The 21,046-nt window shown below is 40.4% G+C and overlaps 2 protein-coding genes across 3 annotated transcripts in view; one reads left to right on the plus strand and one right to left on the minus strand.

Annotated features, from left to right (window-relative positions):
* LOC311146772 (calsequestrin-1-like) overlaps nucleotides 1–11,469 on the minus strand; it is a 27,683-nt gene extending 16,214 nt beyond the window's left edge. Inside the window, exons 1-2 of the mRNA XM_084183353.1 lie at nucleotides 11,331–11,469; nucleotides 6,000–6,133 (exon numbers count right to left, since the gene is read on the minus strand). Coding sequence (XP_084039479.1) covers nucleotides 6,000–6,014 — 15 coding nt within the window. The 5' untranslated portion in view covers nucleotides 6,015–6,133; nucleotides 11,331–11,469. The remainder of the gene's footprint in view (nucleotides 1–5,999; nucleotides 6,134–11,330) is intronic.
* LOC311146766 (DDB1- and CUL4-associated factor 8-like) overlaps nucleotides 10,673–21,046 on the plus strand; it is a 26,402-nt gene continuing 16,028 nt past the window's right edge. The window contains exons 1-2 of one of the 2 annotated variants that reach the window (XM_084183346.1): nucleotides 10,673–10,922; nucleotides 16,957–17,027. In XM_084183346.1, coding sequence (XP_084039472.1) covers nucleotides 16,991–17,027 — 37 coding nt within the window. In that variant the 5' untranslated portion in view covers nucleotides 10,673–10,922; nucleotides 16,957–16,990. The remainder of the gene's footprint in view (nucleotides 10,923–16,956; nucleotides 17,028–21,046) is intronic. The other variant, XM_084183347.1, reaches the window with a different exon arrangement.

Raw genomic sequence — 21,046 nt, forward strand, 5'->3', positions numbered from 1 at the left:
TTTCTGTAAAAAAAAAAGTAGTTCTGCTATTTGTAACATTGTTTCAATGATGAGCCAGTCTAGGTAAATCATTCGATCTGATAGCAATTTCTTTTCTCCAAATTTTTAAGATGAGATCCACCCAATAGAATGTTCTATTGTTGTTTGATACAGTCATTTTCAATAAGCATGTGAACATCCCTACTTGGCTCAACATTCCTTTATCAGCCTGCGAACATTCATTCCATTGCATAGACTCCTATAAAACAAGATATATAAAAGTGTGGCTATCATATATCAATTTGATCAGGGTCTTGTGGGGAACAATTTAATACCATCAAACCTTTGCCACACCAAAGTGGACAAATGTTTCTGCAGGCCCATGGACTATATCTCGTCTGCCTCTACCCATCTACCTTGATGACTAATTAATTCTCTAAAAAGCCTTTCAAATGTAATGAACTGTCCAAATCAATTTAAATGTCTGACCCTTGTAACTGTTGCTTCTTATCTCTTGCCTTGAACATCTTAATTTCAATCATCCTCATCTTTGTTGTGAAAATTGTGGCAAAGGTCACATTTGAGTTGTCTTACCTTTAACAACAACACTTAGTTACCTGTCAATGCTGTCTGTATCCACATAGCCCTTATTACACACTTATTACACACTCCATAATGTATCAATGCATTGATCAATTATAGCAGAGATGATGCATCCCTATCCAGGCACTGTGTCCCACTTCTACCTCCCAGTTACCCCTTCCTTCTCCTCACCATCCCCCACCCAGTTGCCCAAGTCCTCCCAAGCGCCTGACCCAGTCCTCCCAGCCCCCTGAACCAGTCCTCCCAGACCCCTGACCCAGTCCCCTGACCCATTTTTCCCAGTCCTCTAACCAAGTACTCTCAATCCCCTAACCAAGTCCTCCCAGCCCCCTCACCAAGTCCTTCCAGCCCACTGATCCAGTCCTCCCAGCCCCCTGACCCATTTTTCCCAGTCCCCTAACCAAGTCCTCCCACTCCCCTGACCAAGTCCGCCCAGACCCCTGATCTGGTTCTCCCAGTACCCTGATCTGGTTCTCCCAGTCCCCTGACCCACCTCTAGGGCCAGTTCCTCGATCTCAAACTGTTTCTGGGAAACGGTGTCTGTTCCGGGATGCTCATGGTAGTACAGAACCATCACATCATACTTCTTCATCACAGACTTGTAGTTCTTGGTAGTTAGCTCGATGACCCGGTCCTTGCCATCGTACTCAGGGAAGTCCAAACCCTCCTCACCCCATGACGGTCCCCCGCAAGACAGAAGGACTGCCACAACCACCCAGCTCCAATTCATGTTTCCTTACTTATTTGGGAATTAATGTAGTTTCAATTAGTTTAAAAAATAATTAAAAAATAATTTGATAAAAATGAGGAAGGACTTCCGATCCCCACCACCCAGAACAGAGCAAGACCTGCTCTTGAGCCCCCCTTATTAAAAACCCCTCACATTTAGGAGCTGGAAACAGGGTATAGAGAGCGAGAGGGGGTGGGCTCAATTCTGGATGTAGGTGTGTGTGTGTGTGTGTGTGTGTGTGTGTGTGTGTATGTGTGTGTGTGTGTGTGACTGAGTGTGGGAAAGAAGGTGGGAGGGGATTAGAGCGGCTGTTGCGGTGACAGGGCTGATGAGAGTAAGGGACCGATCCTGTGTGCGTGCCTGAGTGTGTGTGCGTGTATGTGTGTCTGCCTGCATCTGCGTGTTTGTGTCGCAGGTTAAAAGAGGAGGAACAGCCCCCCCCCCACCCCATCCCATCCCACCCCACCTCACCTCTTCTTCAGTAAAGAAGAGGATCGTGAAAGACAGAGACAGAGAGTTTGAAATAGAAAGAAGTGATTGAATGACAGTCCACTACCTAGAGGGAGACAAATGAAGAGAGACTAGGAATGATGGGCAGGGAGATCCTGGAGATCAGAGACACTTTTCCCATATTTAGTTTAGATGGGCTCCGATCCTGGCTAAAAATAATAGATGTAGAACATGTTGGTAGGGGTGCTGGTGTCCCGTTTGCTTCTCTTGTCACTGGCCCAGCGCTAGAATGTGGCACTAGGATACACAGGGACAGGGGTGAGAGGTAAGGGTGACGCTTCTGGTTTGGTTTCACTGGACATAAAGTACATAGGTCAGTTAGCCTGCCCTGGGGGCTATCAGCCTTGACTCAATGATAACCAACAGATAGTTTTACCATGGTGAAAGCATTTTCATTTGTCTGCGCTCTGGGAATTTGTCGACTTGCAAGTGTCTGTGTGTGTGTGTGTGTGTGTTGCCTGTGAGATACGTTTACAAATTGAAAGGGGAGAGGTGAGTTATAAATAAAAGTCTGCTACATGATCTCATAATAATTCCCCCCTCCCTCTGTATTCAGTGGCTAGCTGTGCTAATTCCTATTTAGTCAACCCCAGCTCTTGTGGAGAGGGATATGAGGGGGAACGGAATGTAGAGATGGGGAATGTGTACTGTAAGGGGACAGGAGGAGTGTTGACTGGGCTGCCAAGCATATCTGGTTGACTGTAGAAAATGAAGGCTGTTTGCTTAACCCATGGCCTGTTACGCTTCGTTTGTCTCGGTGTTACTGTATCTGAGAGAAATAAAAGGGAGAAGGAGAGTGTTTTGGGAGGGTGGGGGGTGGTCCTTTTAAAACTCACACAATATGGCTTTTGTAAGCATTGTGTATTTCAAACAACTGTGTATCCTAATGTGTCCTCATTGGTGTTAGTTGTCGAGGAGAAAAACACAACATTTCAGAAGCTACATGGTCCTGCTGTGATATCCACTGTCGTTGATGTAAACTCATGCAACTGAAATACATTGCCCACTTCTAGGCAACAGCAGCCTCTAGAGGCATGATATGACATGGCAGCAGATATTTGGAGTCATTTGGAGCCAAGCACAGTCTCCCATAGCATGGCTGACACCAAACTCGAAGTCTTCCTGACTTCTGAGTCTAGAAAGGCTCCTTGATGTTGTAGGCAAAGCGTTGATAATGAACAGGGCTGTGCTTTTTATTACTGATTGTTTCTCCTCTGTGTCTTTCTCACTCAAACACCCACATGGACAGCCACACACAGCCCCTGAGCCCCGCCCCCTTTCAATACAACTGTTGTTTTTTCTAATCGAAACAACGATAGTTCTCAACCTCCCAGAAAATTTACGTTTGAGATAACCAATAAAAGTTCGAGTAAATTTTTGTGCGAATATTGCACAAACAACCGGACTCCTGTCCAGACAAGTGTGTCACAGCTCTCCTTCGCTGTGTACCACGTGAGTCAGGCTGTTGCTCATCTTCTTCAGCCAATGGACTGTTGTTTCTAAATGAACTTACAATTCAATCAGATACAATTTGATTGCTTTGATATCTTGACTTGATATCATGTGTGAGACCTAAGCCATTTTAATGTAACCAATAGAAACTCAAAACTTTAATTCAGTTTAAGAACTTTTTTATTTTGGTCAGCAACTAATATAGAACAGGATTGGTCAATGTAAATGGATTTTGGAACGAAAAATCCCTATTAAAACAACTACCAGAACTTACACTTGACTCTCAAGGGAAGTGAGTTCAGTGATAAAGCAGTAAATAATACTGAATTGTGAAAAAAAGCTGTAAAAATTTAAGTCTTGTGCATTATTCAATCACCCTCCATTTAACATTTACATTTACATTTTAGTCATTTAGCAGACGCTCTTATCCAGAGCGACTTACAGGAGCAATTAGGGTTAAGTGCCTTGCTTAAGGGCACATCGACAGATTTTTCACGACTTTCTGTACATCTACTAGAGTAGTTAAATGTACAAAATGCTCAAACTTATTTGGTAATTCGGTGTAAAACAAAAGGTATGTGGCAAACTGGGTGCTGCACTTCCTGTCCAATTTAGGTTTCTACTGAATTACTTTACTTTGAATACTTGGTATTTATGTAGCAATAAATAGGCCCTATAGCATATACACATTTACTTTAAAATAATCTACTTTCAACATCATGGCCCTATCAAATATGCTCAAACTAGTGGGTGACCAACAGCAAGTTTATTTTAGTGCAGTGTTTCTAACAAGCCTCGTTTTATCTAAGCTGTACTCCAAAATATGTTAGCTGTACTCCAAAACTGAGGAGAACCACAGCTTGTTAGTCCTTTGAATGAAAACGGTTGAGAAGCACTGATCTAGTGAACTAAATTTCAAACAATAGAAAAGCTGTCAAGTCACCCAAGTGTTACTTTTCAGATTCCACAACTACTATTACCAAATAAACCTTTCAATCTATTCTACAACTGTCCACTAGGGCCAACAGAGGTTGCTAAAATAGCCTACTAATAAACACAATATGTGTGATCATATCTTCGAGAATTTTTTTAAATTCGAATTCCATGGTTCTTCCCTCTTCAAAGAGTTTCATTCAGTCAATGGTCCTGTTTGAATACTTAACAATTCCTCCATGCCTCCCTCACTTTCTTGCAGTAATCACCGATCTGACATAACTAGGGTAGGAAAAAGCTCTGCAATGGATCACGTTAGATCAGTGATTACTATGAGGAAGGAAGGATAGATGAATGTTAAAGATATTGGAACAGGACCTAGAAATAGTCTGCTGCTTGTCTCGACTCATCCTGTTTGTGTGCAGTGGTTTTTCCAAGACACTGTTTGGTTTTGTGAGCCTATTAAAGTACTCGATCAGCACACAGTGTAAACATTATGAACATACATATTCTGAACTACACAAACTACTAGATGTGGACTTCTTCAATAAAGTTAACCTGGTAAAACCTTAGTGCTGGTGGAATGAATCTCAAATAATAGAGTAATCTTCAGATTTACTACTGTTTTGAAAATCTAACAGCAACGAGTAGTGAACAGCAAGAGAGAACTTATAAAGTTGCTATAATGCAGTAATATTATCAGCTTCCAAACTGCATAAATGTCTGCATTGTGGTGTACAGTTTACCCAAGCAGAAAGCAAAAAAAAGCCAGCATCCATTTTGTAGCACCAAAGTGTGGACTATGTCCTTTAAAGAGGTACCTCTAATAGACTTCAAAATACAAAAACATCAGCAAAACTATTTGTTCTTATTAGAATCAGCAAAAGCTGACTAACTTCCAGCTTTGACAATATTGCTGTCCAAATTGGCACCACATGTTCTACAAAACTATTTTTCAGAAACTTGTGATTATGACAATTCAGAAACTAGGATTCACACCTAAAAAAGTAAATGTATTGATATTTTCAGAAAGGAAATATTACAAATTACTTTTGACAAATCTCTTGGTCCCAAATCCCAATTATAACAAATTGTCTCTCTCTCGTCATGTGTTTTTTGACCTTAGTGGAAACAAAGAGGCTTAAGAGTCATTGGCAGCAGGGTGGACCCACGTTGTAGTGTTACATGCGTTGTCTTAATCTTTTGTGTGATTGATTTTGTCAAAAATCCCTCAAATCAATCCAAAATGCTTTTCAGTCATTTTAATCTACCACTCAAACAATAGGGGCTTTTAAAACAAAAGTTGACTGGAAAGTATATTGTACAATTGATTTGGACCCTATGGCTGCATTTACACAGGCAGCCCAATTCTGATATTTTGCCCAATTATTGGCAAAAGAGCTAATCTGATTGGTAAAAAGACCAATTAGTGGTAAAACAAAAAAAATTATCAGAATTGGGCAGCCTTTTTGTAAAAAATTTATTTTTATTTTATTTCACCTTTATTTAACCAGGTAAACCAGTTGAGAACAAGTTCTCATTTACAACTGCGACCTGGCCAAGATAAAGCAAAGCAGTGCGATAAAAAGCATTGATTGTGAGATCATCATTTGATCCATACATTCCCTTGGGCCTAATGACTTTTAACCCTAATCTTTAACCAGCATCTCAGTATGGGGAACAGAATGACTATTATTTGGTCATGATGATAAACCTGAAATGTAATTCCCACCATTTAATCCTGACTCTCTCATTTCCTTTCAGTCTTTCTTTCTGTTTCTCATTATCATACCATTTTCTCCTGCATAGAGCTTTCTCTCTCTACTACTTTTTCCTTTGGAAGTGTCTGAACTTGTTCTGTATGGCCAGGGAAGCTTCCTCAGTTTCAGGGGCCTCCAGATTGATGTCAATCTCCTCCTCCTGCTCCTGAGTTCAATGAAATCAAAAAATGAATTAAGCTTTATGCGACATATTTTTAAGTGCAGACCCATCATACCTTTTTGCTTATCTAAATTTACGGGTTTTACGCACCAACCAAACATCTGGCAGAGCGCGATGGTCCCCTTTTGAATAAATATTGATGTCACGTATCATTTGTACATTTCCTTATAAAAAATGTAGTGATTTGTTACATTTGACCGTGTAAAACCTAGCAGTAATACTTATTTATCTGAGAGCGAGGCGGATATTATATGTATAATATATATATATATATATATATATATATATATATATATATATATATATATATATATATATATATACATACACACACTGAACAAAAATATAAATGCAACAATTTCAAAGATTTTGCTGAGTTACAGTTCATATAAGGAAATCAGTCAATTGAAAGAAATTAATTATGCCCTAATCTATGGGTTTCACATGACTGGGCAGGGGCACAGCCATGGGTGAGCCTGGGCAGGCATAGGCCCACCCACTTGGGAGCCAGGCCCACCCATTCGGGAAGCAGGCCCACCCACTCAGGAATCAGGCCCAGCGAATCAGATTTAGTTTCCCCCCTAAAAAGGGCTTTATAATAGACAGAAATACTCCTCAGCAGTGTACAGTGGGGAAAATAAGTATTTAGTCAGCCACCAATTGTGCAAGTTCTCCCACTTAAAAAGATGAGAGAGGCCTGTAATTTTCATCATAGGTACACGTCAACTATGACAGACAAATTGAGGAAAAAAAATCCAGAAAATCACATTGTAGGATTTTTTATGAATTTATTTGCAAATTATGGTGGAAAATAAGTATTTGGTCACCTACAAACAAGCAAGATTTCTGGCTCTCACAGACCTGTAACTTCTTCTTTAAGAGGCTCCTCTGTCCTCCACTCGTTACCTGTATTAATGGCACCTGTTTGAACTTGTTATCAGTATTAAAGACACCTGTCCACAACCTCAAACAGTCACACTCCAAACTCCACTATGGCCAAGACCAAAGAGCTGTCAAACGACACCAGAAACAAAATTGTAGACCTGCACCAGGCTGGGAAGACTGAATCAGCAATAGGTAAGCAGCTTGGTTTGAAGAAATCAACTGTGGGAGCAATTATTAGGAAATGGAAGACATACAAGACCACTGATAATCTCCCTCGATCTGGGGCTCCACGCAAGATCTCACCCCGTGGGGTCAAAATGATCACAAGAACGGTGAGCAAAAATCCCAGAACCACACGGGGGGACCTAGTGAATGACCTGCAGAGAGCTGGGACCAAAGTAACAAAGCCTACCATCAGTAACACACTATGCCGCCAGGGTTTCAAATCCTGCAGTGCCAGATGTGTCCCCCTGCTTAAGCCAGTACATGTCCAGGCCCGTCTGAAGTTTGCTAGAGTGCATTTGGATGATCCAGAAGAGGATTGGGAGAATGTCATATGGTCAGATGAAACCAAAATAGAACTTTTTGGTAAAAACTCAACTCGTCGTGTTTGGAGGACAAAGAATGCTGAGTTGCATCCAAAGAACACCATACCTACTGTGAAGCATGGGGGTGGAAACATCATGCTTTGGGGCTGTTTTTCTGCAAAGGGACCAGGACGACTGATCCGTGTAAAGGAAAGAATGAATGGGGCCATGTATCGTGAGATTTTGAGTGAAAACCTCCTTCCATCAGCAAGGGCATTGAAGATGAAACGTGGCTGGGTCTTTCAGCATGACAATGATCCCAAACACACCGCCCGGGCAACGAAGGAGTGACTTCGTAAGAAGCATTTCAAGGTCCTGGAGTGGCCTAGCCAGTCTCCAGATCTCAACCCCATAGAAAATCTTTGGAGGGAGTTGAAAGTCTGTGTTGCCCAGCGACAGCCCCAAAACATCACTGCTCTAGTTGAGATCTGCATGGAGGAATGGGCCAAAATACCAGCAACAGTGTGTGAAAACCTTTCGAATACTTACAGAAAACGTTTGACCTGTGTCATTGCCAACAAAGGGTATATAACAAAGTATTGAGAAACTTTTGATATTGACCAAATACTTATTTTCCACCATAATTTGCAAATAAATTTATTAAAAATCATACAATGTGATATTCTGGAATTTTTTTCCTCATTTTGTCTGTCATAGTTGACGTGTACCTATGATGAAAATTACAGGCCTCTCTCATCTTTTTAAGTGGGAGAACTTGCACAATTGGTGGCTGACTAAATACTTTTTTTTCCCCACTGTATATCCATTTTCAGAAATGCTGGTAGATTTGCTTTTATTCTTGAAAGAAATTATGAAAGAGATTGGTGTGTTTTTTCACTATCTAATCATGGCATGGGGTTGCTCAATGACACAGACATGTATTTGTTTAAAATCTATCACTTGATGGTTTAATTTCAGAGAGACAAATAATCATGTTGTTTTCTTTTGCAAAATGCTACAATAGTTGACAGGGTTATTTATAACTCAATGGATCAGAGCCCTGATGGGTATACTAAAAAGCAGAATCAATTAGTTCGCCAGCTAACTTTGATAAAGAACCAGAAATTCAGTGCCCCTTGACTGTTTTCACATTTCGTTGTGGTACATCCTGAATTTAAAATGGATTACATTTAGATTTTGTGTGACTGGCCTGCCTATACACAATACCCCATAATGTCAAAGTGGAATAGTATTTTAGCACATTTTTACGAATTAATAAGAACAATTAAAGCTGAAATGTCTTGAGTCAATAAGTATTCAACCACTTTGTTATAACAAGCCTAAACAAGTTCAGGAGTCAAAATTTGCTCAACAAGTTACATAATAAGTTGCATGGAATTACTCTCTGTGCAATAATAGTGTATAACATGATTTTTAAATGACTACCTCGTCTCTGTACTCCACACATACAATTATCTGTAAGGTCCCTCAGTCGAGCAGTGAATTTCAAACACAGATTCAACCACAAAGACCAGAGGGGTTTTCCAATGCCTCGCAAAGAAGGGCACCTATTGGTAGATGGGTACAAATGTCAATAGCAGACATTGAATATCCCTTTAAGCATGGTGAAGTTATTAACTACACTTTGGATGGTGTATCAATACACCCTGTCACTACAAAGATACAGGTGTCTTTCCTAACTCAGTTGCCGGAGAGGAAGGAAACCGCTCAGGGATTTCACCATGAGGCAAATGGTGACTTTAAAGCAGTTAAAGAGTTTAATGGCTGTGATAACAGAAAACAGAGGATGAATAAACAACATTGTAGTTACTCCACAATATTAACCTAAACGACAGAGTGAAAAGAAGGAAGCTTGTACATAATAACAAATATTCCAGAACATGCATCCTGTTTGCAATAAGGCACTAAAGCAAAACTGCTAAAAATGTTGCAAAGAAATTCACTTTATGTTCTGAATACAAAGCGTTATGTTTGGGGAAAATCCAACACACAACACATCACTGAGTACCACTCTTCATATTTTCAAGCATGGTGGTGGCTGCATCATGTTATGGGTATGCTTGTCATTGGCAAGGACTAGTTTTTCAGGATAAAAATAAATGGAATAGAGCTTAACACAGACAAAATCCTAGAGGAAAACCTTGTTCAGTCTGCTTTCCAACAGACACTGGGAAACAAATGTACCTTTCAGCAGGACAACAGCCTAAAACACAAGGACAAATATACACTGGAGTTGCTTACCAAGTCGACATTGAATGTTCCTGAGTGGCCTAGTTACAGTTTTCACTTAAAATCGGCTTGAAAATCTATGGCAAGACATGAAAATGGCTGTCTAGCAATGATCAACAACCAACTTGACAGAGCTTGAAGAATTTTAAAAAGTATTGTAGAGACTTACCCAGAAAGATTCACAGCTGTAATCGCTGCCAACGGTAATTCTAACATGTACTGACTCAAGACATGTACTGACTCAAGGGTGTGAATACTTATGTAAATTATATATTTCTGAATTTCATTTTCAAAAAATTTGCTAACATTTCAAAAAACATGTTTTCACTATTGTGTGTAGATGGGTGAGAAAAAAAATTGATTTAATCCATTTTGAATTCATGCTGTAACAAGAAAATGTGAAATAAATTAAGGGGTATGAATACTTTCTGAAGGCACTGTAACTATTGATTTTCTGATTATTTAAGAAAGCTTAACTTAGACATGTGTTTTTGGTTGTTGATTCAATTAGACCAGGCCCATTTCAAGCCTATCCTTCTAAAAAATAAAAGGCAAGTTAGCTGGCTAACTCATTGATTCTGCTTTTTAGTAAACCCCTCTGCTCCACCTCCCCATCACTAAAGGGATTTATTCAATTGTGATAAATAATAATAATAATAGAAAAGCTATTATGCGCATCATGATGCCATGTTTATGGACTACAGGTGGGAAAACATTTTCACCTAACTTCACTTACTGTTATTTGTAGGACAAATATGATCGATTACAGCAAAGACATCGTATAAATATTTACATTAGATGACACGGGTGCATTGCACTGAGGTATAATAAGAACGGTGCATTGTTGTACACACAGACTTCCGGTGAAAAAAAGTTATTCGCCGGAAAAGGAATTATGAAAAAAAGAAGCTGAACGTCAAAACATAAACAGAGCAAACACGCGTCGTCTTTAATTTGACTGTCTCTTTATACACACATTCCTCATGTCGTGTGTTTTTCCAAGATTTTCTATCCAATATGCTATAGCTAGCTAAGTAGTAGCTTGAAGACAATACATCTGCACCGACGACTAGGACTAAACGACGTACGCCTCGTTGGGCCTACGACTAGAGGTAATATTAGCTAGCTAGCATGTTTACATGTTATTACTACCGTGAAATTGGTCAAACTCCTGAACAACATTTAACTAAATGTACCAACATTTGTAGATTAGCGTTTCAAATCAACCAACAGGATACTTCGTGCACGATAGCTCGCTGTCTCTGGTTAATTTTAGGTAGCATGGTGGCCTGTCAGCTGTTGTGTTATGTTAAATGTCAGTGTTGCTGCAGCAGCTAGCTAAGATTAGTTTGACAGTTAACGTTAATAGTTACTGTTAGTTAGCTTACTCCTAGTCTGATTAATCAAACTGTAATACATAATTAATTGGTATGTACAGCCTGAAACTAATGACTGCAACATTGTGTAAATAAGTGTTCCTTACAAGCCAGAATGTTTCATAAAATTGCATTTTAACTTACTCTATCGGTTGTCCGTGGTGTTAGTCCTTCAGATGGTCGAAATTATAGACAAAATGTTCACAGGAAAGTCATGTTCACCCGACTTTTTAGAGCGCCGGTACTGAAGTTGACGTTTATCACCTGGCACATGCGCAAAACCATGTAAACAACGGTTGACTTCAGGGCAGCGTTCAGTACATAAAAACGTAATATAACGTTCAATTGAACGGAAACTGTGCCGTTGAAAAACTGGGAGGGGTACTGGGAGGGGTTGGGTTGTGGATTCAAAATACACCGCTACCCTTTAAAAACGTCACTCATTGCTTCAAGCCACAGCCTGTCTGTTCAAGAACTACAAGAACGTTTTGAAAAACGTGCCATTCAGTACAAACCTTTCAGCAACATAGCAAACGTTCAAGCGAACTCAACGCACCCTAGTTAGTACGCATGCATTAGTGTGCATGTACTTCAATCTTGTGCACATTAGTGATGGGGGGAAAAAATCCATACAGTTACATATCGGGATATTATTTTTGAGAATGTATCATCTTGACAATATTGCAATATTATTTTGCTCAAGTTGGCTGTACCTGCACCAATACTAGACATAGCTTTTTCTCCATCTTCTTTTTAAAAAAGGAGCCAATTTGTTTTAAGCACTTTTAGTTGGCTCTCTCTTGTCCCTCTGCAGCAGACATACACTACCGGTCAAAAGTTTTAGAGCACCTACTCATTCAAGGGTTTTTCTTTATTTTTTTGTATTTTCTACATTGTAGAATAATAGTTTAGACACCAAAACAATGAAATAACACATATGGAATCATGTAGTAACCAAAAAACTGTTAAACAAATCAAAATATATTTTATATTTGACATTCTTCAAATAGCCTCCCTTTGCCTTGATGACAGCTTTGCACACTCTTGGCATTCTCTCAACCAGCTTCATGAGGTAGTCACCTGGAATGCATTTCAATTAACAGGTGTACCTTCTTAAAAGTTAATTTGTGGAATTTCTTTCCATAATGCGTTTGATCCAATCAGTTATGTTGTGACAAGGTAGGGGGGTATACAGAAGATAGCCCTATTTGGTAAAAGACCAAGTCCATATTATGGCAAGAACAGCTCAAATAAGCAAAGAGAAACAACAGTCCATCATTACTTTAAGCCATGAAGGTCAGTAAATACAGAACATTTTCTTCAAGTGCAATCGCAAAAAACATCAAGCGCTATAATGAAACTGGCTCTCATGAGGACCGCCACAGGAATGGAAGACCCAGAGTTACCGCTGCTGCAGAGGATAAGTTCAATAGAGTTACCAGCCTCAGAAATTGCAGCCCAAATAAATGCTTCACAGAGTTCAAGTAACAGACACATCTCAACATCAACTGTTCAGAGGGGACTGTGTGAATCAGGCCTTCATGGTCAAATTGCTGCAAAGAAACTACTACTAAAGGACACCAATAAGAAGAGACTTGATTGGGCCAAGAAACACGAGCAATGGACATTAGACTGGTGGAAATGTGTCCTTTGGTCTGGATTCCAAATTGGAGATTTTTGGTTCCAACCACTGTGTCTTTGTGAGACGCGGTGTGGGTGAATGGATGATCTCTGCATGTGTATTTCCCACTGTAAAGCATGGAGGAGGAGGTGTTATTGTGTGGGGGTGCTTTGCTGGTGACACTGTCTGTGATTTATTTAGAATTCAAGGCACACTTAACCAGCATGGCTACCACAGCATTCTGCAGCGATACGCCATCTCATCTGGTTTGGGCTTAGTGGGACTATCATTTGTTTTTCAACAGGACAATGACCCAACACACCTCCAGGCTGTGTAAGGGCTATTTTACCAAGAAGGAGAGTAATGGAGTGCTGCATCAGGCCTCCACAATCCCCCGACCTCAACCAAATTGAGATGGTTTGGGATGAGTCGGACTGCAGAGTGAAGGAAAAGCAGCCAACAAGTGCTCAGCATATGTGGGAACACCTTCAAGACTGTTGGAAAAGCATTCCAGGTGAAGCTAATTGAGAGAATGCCAAGAGTGTGCAAAGCGGTCATCAAGGCAAAGGGTGGTTATTTGAAGAATCTCAACTATAAAATATATTTTGATTTGCTTAACACTCAATTGAACGGGGAGGGGTTGGGTTGTGGATTCAAAATACACCGCTACCCTTTAAAAACGTCACTCATTGCTTCAAGCCACAGCCTGTCTGTTCAGGAACGTTTCGGGAAAACGTGCCATTCAGTACAAACCGTTCAGCAACGTAGCAAACGTTCAAGCGAACTCAACGCACCCTAGTTACAGTGAGGGAAAAAAGTATTTGATCCCCTGCTGATTTTGTACGTTTGCCCACTGACAAAGAAATGATCAGTCTATAATTTTAATGGTAGGTTTATTTGAACAGTGAGAGACAGAATAACAACAACAAAATCCAGAAAAACGCATGTGAAAAATGTTATAAATTGATTTGCATTTTAATGAGGGAAATAAGTATTTGACCCACTCTCAATCAGAAAGATTTCTGCCTCCCAGGTGTCTTTTATACAGGTAAGGAGCACACTCTTAAAGGGAGTGTTCCTAATCTCAGTTTGTTACCTGTATAAAAGACACCTGTCCACAGAAGCAATCAATCAATCAGATTCCAAACTCTCCACCATGGCCAAGACCAAAGAGCTCTCCAAGGATGTCAGGGACAAGATTGTAGACCTACACAAGGCTGGAATGGGCTACAAGACCATCGCCAAGCAGCTTGGTGAGAAGGTGACAACAGTTGGTGCGATTATTCGCAAATGGAAGAAACACAAAATAACTGTCAATCTCCCTCGGCCTGGGGCTTCATGCAAGATCTCACCTCATGGAGTTGCAACGATCATGAGAACGGTGAGGAATCAGCCCAGAACTACACGGGAGGATCTTGTCAATGATCTCAAGGCAGCTGGGACCATAGTCACCAAGAAAACAATTGGTAACACACAACGCCGTGAAACTGAAATCCTGCAGCGCCCACAAGGTCCCCCTGCTCAAGAAAGCACATATACAGGGCCGTCTGAAGTTTGCCAATGAACATCTGAATGATTCAGAGGAGAACTGGGTGAAAGTGTTGTGGTCAGATGAGACAAAAATTGAGCTCTTTGGCATCAACTCAACTCGCCGTGTTTGGAGGAGGAGGAATGCTGCCTATGACCCCAAGAACACCATCCCCACCGTCAAACATGGAGGTGGAAACATTATGCTTTGGGGGTGTTTTTCTGCTAAGGGGACAGGACAACTTCACGGCATCAAAGGGACGATGGAAGGGGCCATGTACCGTCAAATCTTGGGTGAGAACCTTCTTCCCTCAGCCAGGGCATTGAAAATGGGTCATGGATGGGTATTCCAGCATGACAATGACCCAAAACACACGGCCAAGGCAACAAAGGAGTGGCTCAAGAAGAAGCACATTAAGGTCCTGGAGTGGCCTAGCCAGTCTCCAGACCTTAATCCCATAGAAAATATGTGGAGGGAGCTGAAGGTTCGAGTTGCCAAACGTCAGCCTCGAAACCTTCATGACTTGGAGAAGATCTGCAAAGAGGAGTGGAACAAAACCCCTCCTGAGATGTGTGCAAACCTGGTGGCCAACTACAAGAAACGTCTGACCTCTGTGATTGCCAACAGGGGTTTTGCCACCAAGTACAAAGTCATGTTTTGCAGAGGGGTCAAATACTTATTTCCCTCATTAAAATGCAAATCAATTTATAACATTTTTGACATGCATTTTTCTGGATTATTTTGTTGTTATTCTGTCTCTCACTGTTCAAATAAACCTACCATTAAAATTATAGACTGATCATTTCTTTGTCAGTGGGCAAACGTACAAAATCAGCAGGGGATCAAATACCTTTTTCCCTCACTGTAGTAAGCATTGCATTGCCTGCATGTACTTCAATCTTGTGCACGTTAGTGTTGGGTGAAAAAAATCCATACAGTTACATATCAGGATATTATTTTTGAGAATGTATTGTCTTGACAATATTGTGTTCTAAAACTTTTGACCGGTAGTGTATGGTGAGCAATATGTTTGGAACAACTAATCGCAATAAAATCACAGTATTGAGTCGCAATACATATAGAATAATGAGAATCGCAATACATATAGTATCGGCGCCTAAGTATCGTGATAATATCATATCGTGAGGACCCTGGCAATTCCCAGCCCTATTGCGTGTGCCTTTGGTCATGAGCAAACATGTGCACTGAAGTCAGCAGGTAGTTACATGGTTTTGCGCATGTGCCAGGTGATATAAATGGGTAAAAAATACTTTCTTGTGGATATTTTGTCTCAATTTTTGAGTGGTTGAAGGGCAAATCGCACAGATAACCGGTAGAGTACGTTCAAACATAATTTTATTCAACATTCTGACTTGTAAGGAACATTTACATGATTTTGCAGTCAGTTCCAGGCTGTATATACCAATTAATTGTGTATTACAGCCTGATTAATCAGACTAGCTTACTCCTAGTGGGTAAACCACTCCATGGCGAAGGACGTTTCTGATGAACCACCATTAGAATGGAGCAGAGACCAGGCTTTGTGGAATCGAGCTCAGACTACATCGATTCGCCCAAGATCAATACTTTAAAAAATGTAAATTATGAAACGCTAACCTTGTACCTATGTTTGTCCTCTGTAGTTGCGTGCCTTTCTTTGTTTGCTGAAATCCATATTTTTTTCAATAAACATTAATCAAATACAACCACCGACTGATGGCAACTCAGCGCAAATGCGCATGTGCTAATTTAATCTCAAATAGGAAACAGTCGGCGGTTGTATTTGATTAACGTTTATTGAAAAAGTATGGATTTCAGCAAACAAAGACTACAGAGGACAAACATAGGTACAAGGTTAGCGTTAAGTGTTGATCTTGGACGAATCAATGTAATCTGAGCTAGATTACACAAAGCCTGGTCTCTGCTCCACTCCGTTGGTGGATTTCATCATAAACTTCCTTCACCATGGAGTCATGTTAAGTCAGCTAGCTTACTCCAAGCTACTGGTTGCAAAGCTAGATACCTATAGACTGGTAATTCGTTTCTGGTAATGTGTAAGTGCACACTTGATTTCATTAAAGGAAAACTCCACCCAAAATCAATCTTTTGGTATTTGTTTAATTTGTCCATTGTTGATATAGTCACGAAATGTTTTGCATGTAAGCAATCAAGTCTAAAATATATATAACTTTCAAAGTACAGAAATACAGCTGGTATAATGCATTTTGCTGTATGTCTGTATTTTGAAACACATATATCTTGAAAACTTGATTGCTGACATGCAAAACACTTTCGGACTATATCAACAATGGACTAATGAAACAAATACCAAAATATAGTTTTTGGGTGGAATTTTCCTTTAAGGCCTAGTTGCTGATATATTTAGCTAGCTAGTTTGCAAGATTTCAATCATATGAGAACTTAATTTGTCATTAGTCACCTTCGCTAGCTAACTAAACTAGCTAGCTGTCTTGAGTGATGTCTTGCTAACTTGCTTTAACTTAGAAGGTCAAGTCAGTTGTTTGGACATATTGCAATTGTTGACAATCAATATTAATAGGTGTCTTCAAAAGCAGCCAGCAATGTAATTAACTTGACCCTGTCTCTCTGTTTCATTCCAGGCTCTCCTCCTGTCCACAGGAAGAAAGAAGCAGGATGGCAGAGGCAGATGGTAAATCCAGTGTGCTTAACGGTGAGGGATCACACAGGCCTCACTGTTGCATAGTTTTCCATAAGCGCTGGCGGTCGGCTAAACAGCCGATAACAGAATCATTGTCAGTCGGCTACTTTTACCAGTTTATTAACTAGGCTTCTTTTCATTAAAGATTTTCAATTTGCTAGTCAGAAAAGTCTGTATAGCCTTCTCCCGCTAGAATGAACTATATACACTACCGGTCAAAAGTTTTAGAACACCTACTCATTCAAGGGTTTTTCTTTATTTTTACTATTTTCTACATTGTAGAATAATAGTGAAGACATCACAACTACAGTGGGGAAAAAAAGTATTTAGTCAGCCACCAATTGTGCAAGTTCTCCCACTTAAAAAGATGAGAGAGGCCTGTAATTTTCATCATAGGTACACGTCAACTATGACAGACAAAATGAGAAAAAATATCTCAACCCCATAGAAAATCTTTGGAGGGAGTTGAAAGTCTGTGTTGCCCAGCGACAGCCCCAAAACATCACTGCTCTAGAGGAGATCTGCATGGAGGAATAGGCCAAAATACCAGCAACAGTGTGTGAAAACCTTGTGAAGACTTACAGAAAACGTTTGACCTGTGTCATTGCCAACAAAGGGTATATAACAAAGTATTGAGAAACTTTTGTTATTGACCAAATACTTATTTTCCACCATAATTTGCAAATAAATTCATTAAAAATCCTACAATGTGATTTTCTGGATTTTTTTCTCTCAATTTGTCTGTCATAGTTGACGTGTACCTATGATGAAAATTACAGGCCTCTCTCATCTTTTTAAGTGGGAGAACTTGCACAATTGGTGGCTGACTAAATACTTTTTTTCCCCACTGTATGAAATAACACATATGGAATCATGTAGTAACAAAAACGTGTTAAACAAATCCAAATATATTTTATATTTGAGATTCTTCAAATAGCCACCCTTTGCCTTGATGACAGCTTTGCACACTCTTGGCATTCTCTCAACCAGCTTCATGAGGTAGTCACCTAGAATGCATTTCAATTAACAGGTTCCTTCTTAAAAGTTCATTTGTGGTATTTATTTCCTTCTTAACGCATTTGAGCCAATCAGTTGTGTTGTGACAAGGTAGGGGGGGTATACAGAAGATAGCCCTATTTGGTAAAAGACCAAGTCCATATTATGGCAAGAACAGCTCAAATAAGCAAAGAGAAACGACAGTCCATCATTACTTTAAGATATGAAGGTCAGTCAATACGGAACATTTCAAGAACTTTGAAAGTTTCTTCAAGTGCAGTCGCAAAAACCATCAAGCGCTATGATGAAACTGGCTCTCATGAGGACCACCACAGGAATGGAAGACCCAGAGTTACCTCTGCTGCAGAGGATAAGTTCAATAGAGTTACCAGTCTCAGAAATTGCAGCCCAAATAAATGCTTCACAGAGTTCAAGTCACAGACACATCTCAACATCAACTGTTCAGAGGAGACTGTGTGAATCAGGCCTTCATGGATGAATTGCTGCAAAGAAACTACTACTAAAGGACACCAATAAGAAGAAGAGACTTGCTTGGGCCAAGAAACATGAGCAATGGACATTAGACCGGTGGAAATGTGTCCTTTGGTCTGGAGTCCAAATTTGAGATTTGTGGTCAAAACGCTGTGTCTTTGTGAGACGTGGTGTGGGTGAACGGATGATCTCTGCATGTGTATTTCCCACTGTAAAGCATAGAGGAGGTGGTGTTATGTTGTGGGGGTGCTTTGCTGGTGACACTGTCTGTGATTTATTTAGAATTCAAGTCGCACTTAACCAGCATGGCTACCACAGCATTCTGCAGCGATACGCCATCCCATCTGATTTGGGCTTAGTGGGACTATCATTTGTTTTTCAACAGGACAATGACCCAACACACCTCCAGGCTGTGTAAGGGCTATTTTACCAAGAAGGAGAGTGATGGAGCGCTGCATCAGATGACCTGGCCTCCACAATCCCCCGACCTCAAACAAATTGAGATGGTTTGGGATGAGTCGGACCGCAGAGTGAAGGAAAAGCAGCCACCAAGTGCTCAGCATATGTGGGAACTCCTTCGAGACTGTTGGAAAAGCATTCCAGGTGAAGCTGGTTGAGAGAATGCCAGGAGTGTGCAATGCTGTCATCAAGGCAAAGGGTGGCTATTTGAAGAATCTCAAATCTCAAATATATTTTGATTTGTTTAACACTTTTTGGGTTAATACATGATTCCATATGTGTTATTTCATAGTTTTGATGTCTTCACTATTATTCTACAATGTAGAAAATAGTTTAAAAAAATAAAGAAAACCCCTTGAATGAGTAGGTGTTCTAGAACTTTTGACCGGTAGTGTACATATTTTACTGATCTATAGATAGGACAGGTGTCTGTCAGTCACAAAGCGAGCGATGACAGGGGAACACTGCTGGTTTGTCATTCTGCTGTCCGTCCCGCTTCTCCGTACCAGTGTTATTTTTGCGCTGTGGTTGGCTGTAGTCAAATGTCTTTTCACGGAGGGAGAGGCTCCTGTGAGTGAATGTACACGTCCCATGTAATGTAAGTGGTAACGATGAGTTGAAATCCACTTAATTATTGTTTTGTGGCAGATTTATTTATTTTCTTTCACATGTTTGATAGGCCTATATAGCCTTCCACGGAGTCCGGGCCGCATAGGCTATTTACTGTGCTTTGATTGACAACCGAACAGCTTGTGTTGAGTCGTTTATAAAAGGTGTCGAACTGACTGAATAAAGTCAATCTCCTACACCCCTTTGCTATTCATAAATCATACTATGTATTCATGTCCATAGTATCACATCAGGACGACAAGTAAACCAAAGATCTTGTTTGTCTTTTCCTAGGATTCGAAGCCCATGTCGAGACTTGCCAGTGTAGCCTAGTTATGGGTTGGGTTGTTCGCGAACAAATGGCTCTTTTAAAAAATAAATATGTTTAGGTCAACAGAACCAACACAAATTGCATCAGTGAGAGAGCCATTTGGCTCCCTAATTTGCATATTGGTAGGCTACTACTGCTTTTTGGCGATTATCTGCAGATACATTATGAAAACATTCGATGAAGATGTTAAATCCTCACTGCAGGAACCATAGGTAGTGGAGAGACAGCCTCATTCAGTGTTTTCCATTAGCGCTGGCCGTCGGCTAATCAGCCACTTACAGACTAATTTTCAGGCTGCTACTTTTTCCACTTCATATTAACTAGGCTACTTTTCATTAAAACATTTCAATTCGCTAGTCCGTCGAGCCCTCTCCGGATAGAATAAACGTTACGCATCTTCTAGCGATCTATTGATAGGTTAGGCGCGTGTCAGTCACAAAGCGAGCGATGACACGGTAGAGCAGTCTGCGGTCTGTCCCGCCCCCGGAGGGAGAGAGGAGAGCATGATGCGCGTGAATTTTACGTGCGATGTAATGTAAGTGGTAACGATGAGGTGAAATCCACTTAGACTAATTATTGTTCTCTGTCACCTTCGTTTATTTTCTTTCGCGTGTTTCACATGGCCAGCCATGCGGAGTTGTGGTGCATAGGGTATTTACTGTGCTTTGTTTGACAACTGAAGAGCAAGTGTTGACTAGTTTATAAAAAGTGTCGAACTGACTGAGAGTCAATCTCCTATATCCCTTTGCCATTCATACATCATGCAACATGGTTATAAACTCAGCAAAAAAAGAAACGTCCTCTCACTGTCAACTGCGTTTATTTTCAGCAAACTTAACATATGTAAATATTTGTATGAACATAACAAGATTCAACAACTGAGACATAAACTGAACAAGTTCCACAGACGTGTGACTAACAGAAATGGAATAATGTGTCCCTGAACAAAGGGGGGGTCAAAATCAAAAGTAACAGTCAGTATCAGGTGTGGCCACCAGCTGCATTAAGTACTGCAGTGCATTTCCTCCTCATGGACTGCACCAGATTTGCCAGTTCTTGCTGTGAGATGTTACCCCACTCTTCCACCAAGGCACCTGCAAGTTCCCGGACATTTCTGGGGGGAATGGCCCTAGCCCTCACCCTC

The sequence above is a fragment of the Coregonus lavaretus genome (genome assembly GCF_964263955.1).
Source record: "Coregonus lavaretus genome assembly, chromosome: 19".
Lineage (NCBI taxonomy): Eukaryota > Metazoa > Chordata > Actinopteri > Salmoniformes > Salmonidae > Coregonus > Coregonus lavaretus.